The sequence below is a fragment of the Phalangium opilio genome, unplaced genomic scaffold, assembly GCF_054372755.1.
Source record: "Phalangium opilio isolate 3A_F unplaced genomic scaffold, DU_Popi_V2 ptg000200l_1, whole genome shotgun sequence".
In the NCBI taxonomy this organism is placed as follows: Eukaryota; Metazoa; Arthropoda; class Arachnida; order Opiliones; family Phalangiidae; genus Phalangium; species Phalangium opilio.
Genome location: NW_028324213.1, coordinates 1,363,298 through 1,375,631, shown reverse-complemented (window position 1 = coordinate 1,375,631; position 12,334 = coordinate 1,363,298). Strand labels below are relative to the sequence as shown.

Here is a 12,334-nt window from a genome sequence, read left to right as displayed (position 1 = left end):
ATTCAGAAGACTTCATTATACATTAACATATTTTCCTTCATCAACTGTACATTCAAGTAATTATTTTTATATTTACTCGACACTTTACTTTAAAACACTTGTTCCGCTAGATTTTGATCAATACTAATTGATGATCTGTGGCAAATAACACTTACTGCCTCGAAACTTCTGTTCCAGTTATTTCAAATATGACAAGGTGTAAATTGGAAATAATTTTAATTGTAAGAACAGAATAAACTTAAATACTGAATAGATTTTTAGTAGGGTTTGGATCATTTGACTTTATTTATTATTAGAATTTCTTACAGCCTAACTTACTGTCCAGCAGATTAAAATTACGTGAAACACCCAATAAAGCGCAATGTCATAGTACCTTCCTGGCTTATCATCCTGTGATACAAAGCACCTTAAATTTAATTCATTCCGCATTTTCAAAATAAAAATACCAGAAATAATTGCGTAGAAATATAAATTATCATGTAAATAAAACTATGACGTAAATAAATAGGACGGTGACTATTGACAGACATTGTGTGGCAATAGCCTCACCCATAAATTAATTATTTCTATGTTTTGCAATAGTTCTTTTATTGACAATAATCCAGAGCTGTGCTAATTAGCTGACAACTAATTGAATTAGAATTAGCAATTAGGGAAATATTTATGAACTAATTAATTAGTAAATTAGCAATTAGAGAAATATTTATGAACTAATTAATTAGCAAATTAGCAATTAGACATAGAAACTAATTCAATTCAATTAGAAATTAGACATTTATTTATCAAACTAATTAATTAGAATTACTATTTTCTAATTAAGGTAAAAAAGAAACCATAAGTAAACATAAAAGTTTAGAAGTGCTCATGGGTTTAGTACTTTGGTGATGTTTTAATGCCATTGAAAAACGGGTACGGAAGCCAAGAATTATTCTCGAAAAATGAGACAAGCCTCAAGCCTTCCGTCATTTTAAAATTTTTCTCATTTCTTCATTTTCTTGCCACAGTACCTATAATGGACTCCTGAGTAGTAAATACATGCGCACTGCTATAAATTCGAGTAGGTAAAACAGTCGAAATTTCGAAATGGGGCAGTTGCGAACTACGAAATTTTCTACTAGTACTAGTATTCTCTCATATTTGAGGAGCTGAAATATTTAGAGTAGCACTAAGGTTTCCTCATCGATATAATAAGGCTTTTTCATATTCAAATAGATGAATCCAGAGTTAATTCCTCGATTTTTTACAACAAATTGGCGTAAAAGATTAATTGAAAATCCAATTGGCTAATTAGTTAATCCTAAATCTAATTAAATTTTAATTAGATAATTACCTTTCCGATTCATACTAATTAATTAGAATTACTTCTCAATTAGCACAAGGTAATTAAAATTCAATTACCATTTTCAATTAGTAAATGTTGCTAATTAATTAGAAATTCAATTAGCTAACTAATTAATTAGCACAGCTCTGCAATAATCAAGTAAAATAATTTAAAACAAGAAAATTAAATAATAAAAAATATTTTAAATGAAAAAAAACGTTTGTTACATAACTTCTAATAACAAAAAAGAGATATTTAAAGAAAATTATGACAATTAAAAAAGAATGAATAATTAAAAAAAATATTCTTTGTTGATTGTCACACTGCAGTTAAAAAATTAATATATATTATTAAATATTTGTATAGTCTAAAGCAAAATTATCAAACACGTTACCAATCAAGCTCCACCTCCAATTGCCTGATGATTTTTTCATCTTCAGCGGCGTCCCGCTGTCGGCCTTGAAGAGTGGCCACCACCTCAAGGAGGGGCGCCACCTCCGACCCCGCCGCCACCTCACTCTCCGTCTCCACCTGGGACCCTTCCGCCCCCTCGGAGTCCATTGGTGGGGGCATCTGGGAGCCCTCGCCCCCCTTAAGCTCCATTCCCTCCCCCTCGGCCTGCATCGGCGGAGGTATCTGGGACCCCTCCAGCTCCATCCCCTCCCCCTCGGCCTGCATCGGCGGGGGTATATGGGACCCCTCCGCCCCCTGCGCCGCGACTTGCGGGCGCGCTTTTTGGCTTCGTGGGCCTGTTTCATTAATAATAAAATTTTAGAATACGGGCATTTGAAAATTTATATCGTTTAGCAATGAATGAAGAACTATACCATGTCGGCCCCAGCAATCTCGAGCTAAGTGGCCGTAGCGTTGGCAGTGATTGCAGCGGCGTCTTCTTCCGCTGCCGCAACTACGGCCACAATTTTGAGCGCCCCCGCGCCTGACTCAACCCTTCCGGGCCCTCGCCCTCTAATGGGCTCACGCCCTCTGGTGGGCTCACGCCCTGTGCTGGGCCCACGCCCACGCATTGCGCTGGGCCAACGCCCACGGCCCGATTCAGTGTAAGGGGCACCGCCCTGGTTAAAATTGACGTTGACCGTCGAATTTGCACCGGTCACCGTAAAATATCTCTCCATATTGAAACAAAATTTGGAAATAAAGAATTTTGAAATGGGATTTCGTGGGAACTCTGGTGTGGAAGGAGCCTAGGTTTTTGCGCCAAATTACTAGTTATAATTTTAGTGTGAAGTGTAAGAACTGTTTTTGAAACCAAGTACCATTTATTATTCAGACGGGGATTAGAAACCCGGTAGAATAAACCAAAGTTTGTTTCATAAAATGATATATAGTTAGTGCCATATAACACTGAGTCTTTTTCATGGAAAACAATTAGTACGGTTTATGAAACAATCTGGTTTATTGTACGAGGTTTCTAATCCTCGTCTGAAAAGGGCATTATACAAAAACGTGGTATAATACGACATTTTTTTATTATACCCGCTTCAGACGAAGTGTAAAAACGTGGTATAACAAACCAAAGTTTTAGTTTCTTTCATAAATTGTGGTTAGTGACAAATTACATTGAATCTTCGTGTGAGACAATATCCACGGTTTATGAAAGAAACTTTGGTTTGTTATAACATTAATACCACCATCAAACGAGCTTTATGTGGTGTGCTAAACAAAAATGTTTTTTTTTTCATAAATTGACGTTAGCGCCAAATTACATTGAATTTTTTCGTGTCAAACACTAACCACAGTTTATGAAAATATCTTTGGTTGGCAACACAAGGTTTTTACACTTCATCCGACGAGGGCATGTCGCGGCATGATTCATGCTCTCTTCAGATAGCTGCAATCGCGGAATTGAAACGGACAAAGTAAGCAGTGCTCATTAGCCAAGGCTTAATATCTATATGGTTAAGAAAACGTTTTAAAAGATTTAAACTATTTATTGTAAGATATAAACTATGTGTCGCGTAATAGAGAAATAACATATGCTCTGCATAAAATTATATAATTTGTTACTAAATTTTGAATTTAAAATCGGAAGGAAATAAAATTAGAAGCTCCGTATTAAAACTACTTTCTTGTTTTTCGCGTCCAAAAAGAGAAATGACTGCGTTCAGCAAGCATCAACAATGCACCGGTTTACTACGGCATTATTATTCTCTCTAACGTGCCATTTAACCAGTTTTTTGATAGGTTTAGCTGAAGGTTTTCCAAAAAAAACTGCGAGAAAGCGTTAGATGCTGCAGAGATTGTTTATTCGCTAATAAAAGTAGAGTTTAATGTTTGAAGCAACATATAAGGGAAAAAATTGGGAACCTGTTCAGTCTCTGATAAGAGAAACCAACTAAAACATAATACGATCTTACACTATTGTTTTTTACTGTTATCTTTACCTCTCCGTATATTGTTACAGTTTTAGGCGATATATTTTTAATGTTATATTTAAAGCGTTGTCAAGAAATAAACTAATCAGTGTGTTTTCAAATATGGTCGCATTCATTTCATAACTAAATTACTCCTTATCAAAGTACGAATGGTAGGTCACCGCGGCGTCTAGTCACGAACATTTTTGGTCCGTCGAGCCGGATTGTTCGAATCAGGCTTTATTTCCGTGGGACACTAGTTCACCGTGGGAAATCTACTGTTGCGACAAGTCCTAGAATATACTTGGTGTCGTCGTTCAATTTGGCAGGATGCCAGCGACAGCCTTGGGGAAAGCTGTAGCTGAGAGAACGAAAGGAGAATTGGGTTTGGCTACGATCACGAAGAAAGTCCAGGGTCATTCTAAGATCCCACTCACTATCCATCAAGCAGAATTTTTCATCGAAGAAGCAGACAAAGCATGGGGGAACATTGAAGAAGCCAATGTGAAGATTACAACGTTAGATCCCGACAACCTTGAGGATTATGAATCAGTATGGAACAAGCTGTTTAACGATTACTCTGGGGCAAAGTGCGATCTTCGTGGTATCAAAGCCAGCTTAAATCCCAGCCCTTTCAGTTCAAGCCATCATACGGAGGTCAAGCTACCAAAGTGTCAACTACCACAATTCTCTGGCGAAGTTCATGATTGGATTTCGTTTCGAGATATGTACATTACTGCAATTCATAACAATACGGATCTGTCCGAAGCTCAGAAGTTCACTTATCTCAAGTCCAGCTTGACAAGAAAGGCCGCTAAGCTGATCAAGTCACTTACGATTTCAGATGCCAACTACCGAATCGCCTGGGACACAGTTACAAACCGGTTCGAGAATAAACGCGAACTCTACTTCGCTATCATGCAACGATTTACCACGCTACCAACTGCGTCAACCAGCAATTCAAGCTCCTTGCGGTCAGTTGTGGATGGCGGAATGGAATGTACAAGAGCCTTGGACACACTAAACATATCGGACAAATGGGATTCGGTTCTAGTCTACATGATGACGCAGAAATTGGACCCGGCATCCAGGGAACAATGGGAGTTGAGCCTAAAAACTACGGAAATTCCGGCGTATCAAGACCTTTTGGATTTCATTGAGCAACGAGCACGTTCCCTGGCAGCCTCGTCGTCAGATTCCGGGACGAAAAAGAAAGACTCACTACACAGGGCAGTCAATCTTCACACCAGACCAAGGACTATTCCCACCAATGGGGAATGTTCATTCTGTGCTGGAGCACATTTCAATTTCCGGTGTCCCAAGTTCACCGCCATGAAAACCGACGAGCGACGATCGTTGGTAAAACAGAAGAAGTTGTGTTTCAACTGCCTGCGGACTAACCATAGAGCTCAAGAGTGTCAGCTGGGAAAAAATTTCAACTGCCGGCGGACTAACCATAGAGCTCAAGAGTGTCAGCTGGGAAAAAGTTGCAAGACCTGCGGAAGAAACCATCATTCGCTTCTTCATCCCGACGAAACCACTAATCTCGGCAGTACTCAATCGTCTAACTCAACTCCAAATCCACCGTAGAGTCAAGTCCAGAATTTTTACTGCCAGGGATGGAATCACTCAAGGTCCGACGCGTTATTGGCAACAGCAATCTTGCAAGTCAAGACCTCTCAAGGCGGATGTTTGCAGTTCCGTGCCCTATTGGATAGTGGGTCAACAGTTTCATGCATATCTGAATCCTGTATTGGACGGCAAGGTCTGAACCGAGAGAAAGTCGATAGCGAAGTAATCGGTCTGGGCTCAACACAGATCGGCATGACAAGGGGGCTTACGCAAGTCCACTTCAAGGCTCATTTTGATACGACGAAAGAGGAGAAATTTTGCGTAGATGCCTACGTGTTGAAGAAGGTCACGTGTCGTCTTCCGACCAGAAGTTTTGACATTCGAGGCTGGCATCACCTGAAGCAGCTCCAACTTGCCGATCCTAACTTCAATATTCCCGGAGAAATTGACATTCTCTTGGGAGCGGATATATTCTTCAAACTACTCCTCGATGGGAAACGAAATGGAGATCCGAAACTTCCCGACGCTGTTCACTCGAGGCTGGGCTGTTTGATATCAGGACCAGTCGACTCCATTCAACCCGGAATTCAAGTCCATCACGCAACGATTGGCCTTGAAGAAACGCTGAATCGGTTTTGGACCATCGAGCAAGTACCGAAACGGATGGCTATGACCCAAGAGGAGAGGCGGTGCGAAGAGACGTTTCAAGAGACTCATTACCGAGATCAAACTGGGCGATTCGTGGTTCAGATACCGATGTAAGAACCAAGGGTGCCTCTGGGAAATTCAAGAGAAACCGCAAAGGGACGGCTGTTGCAGATGGAAAAAAGATGAATGCTCGTCCTGAACTGAAATCTCTCTACCAGGGATTCATGGATCAGTATGAGTCCTTGGGGCATATGACGGAGGCGTGGCAACTACATTCATCCGAACAGCGCATCTTTATTCCACAAAATTACGTACTCAAAAATTGGGATATAACCAGTAAATTCCGAGTCGTTTTTGATGCCTCGGCCAAAACCAGCTCTGGTTCATCACTTAACGACGCTCAGATGGTTGGCCCGGTGGTTCAAGATTCGCTGTACGCTATAATACTGAGGTTCAGGATGAATCAATTCGCTTTCACAGCAGACATTACGAAGATGTATCGGCAAATCTGGGTGGCACCTCACCAACGCGATTTACAATGCATTTTAAGGAGACCGTCACCAACTTCACCCATTCGAGAGTACCAATTGAACACCATCACATACAGAACGGCGTCGGCGCCGTTCCTAGCGACTCGGGTTCTTCAGCAACTCGGCGATATGGAAACAGCCACGTATCCGTTGGGATCTAAGATCTTAAAGCAAGACTTCTATGTAGACGACGTCATGAGCGGCAGACAAACCATTGACGACACAAAGAAATCTATCTCAGAACTCCGTTCTCTAACCGATAGCGCTGGACTCATGCTCAGGAAATTTTCGTCAAACTCGTCTGAATGTCTGTCCGAGGTCCCAGCAGAACTTCGAGAAATCAACGATGTACCTGTGGTGGATGAAGATGCACTAGTCAAAACTCTTGGGTTATACTGGGATACGAAACGGGATCAATTCCTATTCAAAATCCGAGTAACTGCCATTCCGCTAATACTCACGAAAAGGACGCTGCTATCCGAGATTGCTAAAATATACGATCCTGTGGTCGTCCAAGCGATGATTCTAATGCAAGATGTTTGGAAAGAGAAGATTGCTTGGGATGAACAACCGTCGGTTTCCATTCGGAAGCAGTGGCAGGACTTCCAAGTATCCTTCGCTTAATTAATTCAAAACGTAAGACTGGATCGATGGACACATTATTCCGAGAAGATTACCGAGCTCGAGCTACATAGGTTCTCAGATGCGTCAGAGAAAGCGTATGCGGGTGTCGTCTATCTACGATCGATAGACACCTTTGGAAACGTGAAGATATCGCTACTTACCTCGAAAACGAAAGTTGCTACATACCACGACTGGAACTCAGTGGGGCACTGTTACTCTCGGACCTTATGGAAACTGTCAAGGAATCGTTGAAAGTCTCGTTCGACCGGGTCCACGCTTGGACGGATTCTACGATAGTACTTTGCTGGCTTGCCTCATGTCCACGGCGTTGGAAGATGTTCGTGGCAAATCGTGTGTCTCGAATACAAGAAGTCATTCCCGGATCGAATTGGAGTCATGTACTGGGGACCGAGAATCCCGCCGACGTCGCGTCCCGAGGAATTGCGGAACATGAATTAAGCAATCATCCGCTTTGGTGGCGTGGACCATCATGGTTGTCGGACCTTACATTGAATCTTAACTCATCTGTCCAAGCCATGGATACTGACTCAATAAACACGGCCAAAATTGAAGAAAGGGTTACCATTGTCGTCGCAAGAACCCATGTAGTCAACATGGCCATGCTCACGAGATACTCAACGCTACTGCGACTTCGCCGTATTACGGCATGGATCTATCGATTCTTCAACAACTGCGCCATCAAGCATGAAATTCAAGTTAATCAACATTCAGCAGCTTCCACTCGGATTACTGGTCCACTCACAACTGCGGAATTAGAGGCGGCGACGGTGGTTTGGGTCAAGACGGTACAGTCATATTCATTTGCCAAAGACATCGAAGACTTACAAGAAGGAAGGTCCCTGTCGCATAAAAGCAAGCTGTTAAGTCTACGACCAGCATTGGATACAAATGGGCTACTACGTGTTGGAGGACGTTTAAATCAAGGAGATTTCGGACACGATATGAAGCATCCAATTCTACTTCCAAGACACCACCGATTCACTGAAATGGTGATACAAGAAGCACACATACAGCATCTACATACGGGAGCCCAACTAGTACAGAGCATAATTTCAATGAAATACTGGATTATTCGAGCTAGAGATGACATTCGACATCAAATTCGGAAATGTGTTACATGCACGAGGTACCGCAAGCACCGCATTTTGGAGGCATATGGGAGGCAGGCGTGAAGTCCATGAAACATCATTTGCTCAGAGTAGTGGGTCAGACTCGCCTAAAGTTCGAAGAATTCACAACCATTACAACTCAGATTGAGGGATGTCTTAACTCTCGGCCGCTGACACCACTCTCGTCTGACCCAAAAGATCTCCGAGCACTCACCCCTGGGCATTTCTTGATAGGTGATTCGCTCCAATCAATTCCGGACCCAAACCTTCTGCACCTGCCTATCTCAAGTCTTGGTCGATGGTAGTTACTAAAAAAATTGAAACAAGACATCCATAAACGTTGGCTACGAGAATACGTGACACGATTGCAACAACGTCCCAAATGGATGACTCCACAAAGAAATATTGTAGTCGGCGACATCGTCCTGATCAAGTCTGACGTTGCTTCTCCCACTACCTGGCCGTTAGCTAGAGTTGTACAAATCCATCCAGGACTCGACCAACTAACCAGAGTCGTGACCCTGCGAACAAGCAAGGGCGAAATACAGCGACCCATTGTGAAGCTTTGCCTACTCCCTTTGGACCAAGGAAACTCGAGTGAAGATACTACCGACGTTCATAATTGATATGGGATATCAAAGCCGGAGAATGTTTAGTCGCTGATAAGAGAAACCAACTAAAACATAATACGATCTTACACTATTGTTTTTAACTGTTATCTTTACCTCTCCGTATATTGTTACAGTTTTAGGCGATATATTTTTTAATGTTATATTTAAAGCGTTGTCAAGAAATAAACTAATCAGTGTGTTTTCAAATATGGTCGCATTCATTTCATAACTAAATTACTCCTTATCAAAGTACGAATGGTAGGTCACCGCGGCGTCTAGTCACGAACAGAACCGATATATTTTTATTGCTTTTCTTGAATTAGAATTTAGAAGAAACCACATTATGGTTTTAAAACTGGCGGTTTAACAAGTTTGTCCGGTTTCAAGCGACTTCTCACGGTAAAAATTAATAAACATATATCTTAACTAGATTTCTGCTGGATAATGAATAGTGTAATTATTTGAAGTAAATTTTTCCTTCTGATTTAATTAACTGAATTGCAAGTGAAATTTAAATTTTGTAGAAGGGAAATTATCATTTCTCAACAATTTTCCTTTTCATATAATCATTAGACCAACACAAGCGCGGGCGCTCGCTCCTCTGCTTCTGATTCTGATATAGTAAGCAATAAGTAAACAAAGCTAAGTAAAACCTATCACCAAAGGTAAACGTTTCCTAGATTATACAAAATCCCCCTACTGCTCTGTCATAATCTCCCATCATAGTGAAAATAAGAAGGTAAAAATACAATATAAAAATAATCTAAAAAAACTAGAGGCTTCCTAGTCAGCAGAGCGAATGATAGTCTAATTAGGTCCTTGACTTTCATTCATTGCAGGGTTACAAATAGGTTGAGTTGTGAGTGAAAATAACGTAGAAAGTTGCTGCTAATATGTAACCATTTTTGATTTGGAATTGTTAATTGGTGTTGCCGCTGACATTCGCTATTGTCTTTCAGTTTGACAGTACGTGATCCTAGCAGAACATTCATTACCACAAACTTAAATTTTGCGCCTTTTGAATATTGGTGAAAATGCTTTCTCGTGAAAATTTAAATAATTGTAGGTATGAAGTAGGAAAATGGAGTCTTTTATCTTTATTTACTTCCGAAACAATATTAAAACCTTTTTCAAAAAATATTGATGTTTACATTTATTTAGTTCCAATATAATATTACACCTTTTCCAAAGTTAATTTTACCCTAACTATACTTCGTAAAGTTTAATTTAACGGTTTTTTTGTAGTGTTGATTTACTTTAATACGAGTTGCAATAAAATATTAAATTGAATTGTATCCTGGCATGAGATTTGAAAATGTTTTAGCGGGTGTTTAAATTTCATGACGATTTTTCCGTCATTGTTGTCACAGGTCACCAAAAAACTATTATTTTGGATTAATTTCACGTTAATTATAGTTATTAAGCTCTCTTACTAGAGTTAATTTAGTTTATTACGTAAGTTGAACAAGAAATTCTCCTTAAACGCAAAGCTTAGTGGAGTGTTTGATCCTAGCAAAACATTCATTACCGCAAACTTTTAAATTTTGCGCCTTTTGAATATTGGGAAAAATGCTTTCTAGTGATAATTTAAAAAATTGTAAGTATTAAATAGGAAAACGGAGTCTGGGTGAAAGATAAGTGTAGTTTCAACTTTAATCTGTTAGTTAAATTTAAACTAATACCAATATATTGGTTTAGCCAAATATCGGTAGCGATGGGCCAATACCAGTTTAAACCAATTCCAATAACATATCATTTTAGTCAAGTAAAGGTATCGGCGCAACACTATCCTGAATATTATTATAAAACAGTTATAGCAACGGCTGCGGAGCTTCTGAAATTTTGAAATATTTTCAAATAAATTAAAGATAAGTTCTTCAAGTAGCAGTTCTTTTTCTAAAACATACCTTCGCTTCGCTATCCTAAAGATCAACAAGCATCACTATTTTTAACAATAACCTAAACTGTGAACCTTCAGTTCTAGAAATGAAAGCCTAAGCCAAACTAGACGCTGGAGGCTCTGAAGCTGGGGGTTCCCGCCGTCTAACGACTACGAGAGTCGAGAAAAACTACGTACGAAATTTAAGCCTTGGTCTTCCAAAAACCAATATCAAATAATATAATGAAATCAATTACCTTTAGTTTTATAACTGGATTGCTTTTTTCAACAAAATTTCGACCTAATAGCAAAGGGTGTTACAGAAAATTTATAAAATGAAATAAACATTTTAAGGCGGTAAAATACTAAAAAGCGTCGACTCAGAGTGTAGTTCCAAAACAAGTTCAACCATGGAGGCTGTATCTTCATAAGATACAGGCTCTATGCATAGCCCACTCGATCACGCGCGTCACGACGCAAGCTGCTCGCGCTTTAGCTATACACGAGCAGCGCAGCGTCCGGGAGCGCGGATCGAGTGGGCTATGCTCTATGGTTCAACTTAACTTGTTATCATGAACAAAGCTAGGCCCTCCCTTGTTCTCAATCTGGTTGAAAATTGAAGAAATGGGTATCAGCGCGCTAACAGGTTAACCTGACGTTTAACTCAAGAGCCATACTTCCGTAATTAACTAAAATTAACATACTTAGACTAAATTGTTTTTGATGACACTTGCAAAGGCACACCCTGAATACTTAATTGTTAAATTAAGAGTATTCCGAAAAGTAACTTCTAGTTTTTCAGTTAGAGGTGGTTAAATATCGCGAAAAACCCCATGTTAATCTCCATAGGAAAATTGGTAAAAGCATGTGAGTTTTGCTTTAACGTTACAAAAGAGTATCAAGTCATATCTACAAGGGCCTACCGGCCCTGTAGAATGTCGCGAAGTGCCACCTATTTTGGGGGCCTGCAAAACCTTTTTTTGTTGAACTTGTCAATAAAGACTTACGATTACGTCCACACTCGATTTTTTACTCTGAGAGAGCTGTTTTTTTAAATAGTACCTTTTACGATTGTCTACCATTGGGTCGAATCCCATTGGATCGAATGTCTCGTTCGACCGAATCCCATTAGACCGAATACCGCAATTTGGGCGGTTTTCCAATCATGAATTTTCCTTTCAATCCTATTTTTCTATTGATTTTCCTATTAAACTTCTTGTTATTGCAGAAAATACTAAACCAAACGTAACCTAATACAACAGTAATGTTTTGGAAAAGGCATATTTTTGGAGAAGTCAATGAAGCTAAATTTCAATATTTTGGAAAAGGCGTAACATTGTTAAATGATTTATAAATTATTACTAACCTAATTTAACCAAACCTAACCTAACATAGAAGTAATGTTTTGGAAAAGGCATATTATTTGAGAAGTCAATGAAGCTAAACGTCAATATTTTGGAAAAGGCGTAACATTGTTAAATGAATTATAAAATATTACTAACCTAACCTAACCTAACCTAACCTAAACTAACCTAACCAAACCTAACCTAACCTAACCAAACCTAACCAAACCTAACCAAACCTAACCAAACCTAACCAAACCAAACCAAACCTAACCTAACCTAACCTAACCAAACCTAACCAAAC

General features: G+C 39.6%; 2 protein-coding genes across 2 annotated transcripts; both read left to right on the top strand.

Moving 5' to 3' along the window:
* The first annotated feature begins 4,023 nt into the window (after positions 1-4,023).
* Positions 4,024-6,027, top strand: LOC149622035 (uncharacterized). Its single transcript, XM_089853643.1, has 2 exons — positions 4,024-5,052; positions 5,284-6,027. Exons 1-2 carry the CDS (start codon positions 4,024-4,026, stop codon positions 6,025-6,027), a joined length of 1,773 nt encoding a protein of 590 aa, XP_089709769.1.
* A 68-nt stretch (positions 6,028-6,095) lies between these two features.
* On the top strand, positions 6,096-8,260 carry LOC149622034 (uncharacterized). Its single transcript, XM_089853640.1, has 2 exons — positions 6,096-7,052; positions 7,139-8,260. Exons 1-2 carry the CDS (start codon positions 6,096-6,098, stop codon positions 8,258-8,260), a joined length of 2,079 nt encoding a protein of 692 aa, XP_089709766.1.
* The last annotated feature ends 4,074 nt before the right edge of the window (positions 8,261-12,334 follow it).

Excerpts from the sequence above, each read along its gene's own strand:
- LOC149622035 (XM_089853643.1), top strand. The coding sequence starts at position 4,024 with ATGCCAGCGACAGCCTTGGGGAAAGCTGTAGCTGAGAGAACGAAAGGA. Across the intron at positions 5,053-5,283 it reads CCGACGAGCGACGATCGTTG|AGTCAAGTCCAGAATTTTTA; the intron begins GTAAAACAGAAG and ends AATCCACCGTAG.
- LOC149622034 (XM_089853640.1), top strand. The coding sequence starts at position 6,096 with ATGAATGCTCGTCCTGAACTGAAATCTCTCTACCAGGGATTCATGGAT. Across the intron at positions 7,053-7,138 it reads AGCAGTGGCAGGACTTCCAA|GTTCTCAGATGCGTCAGAGA; the intron begins GTATCCTTCGCT and ends CGAGCTACATAG.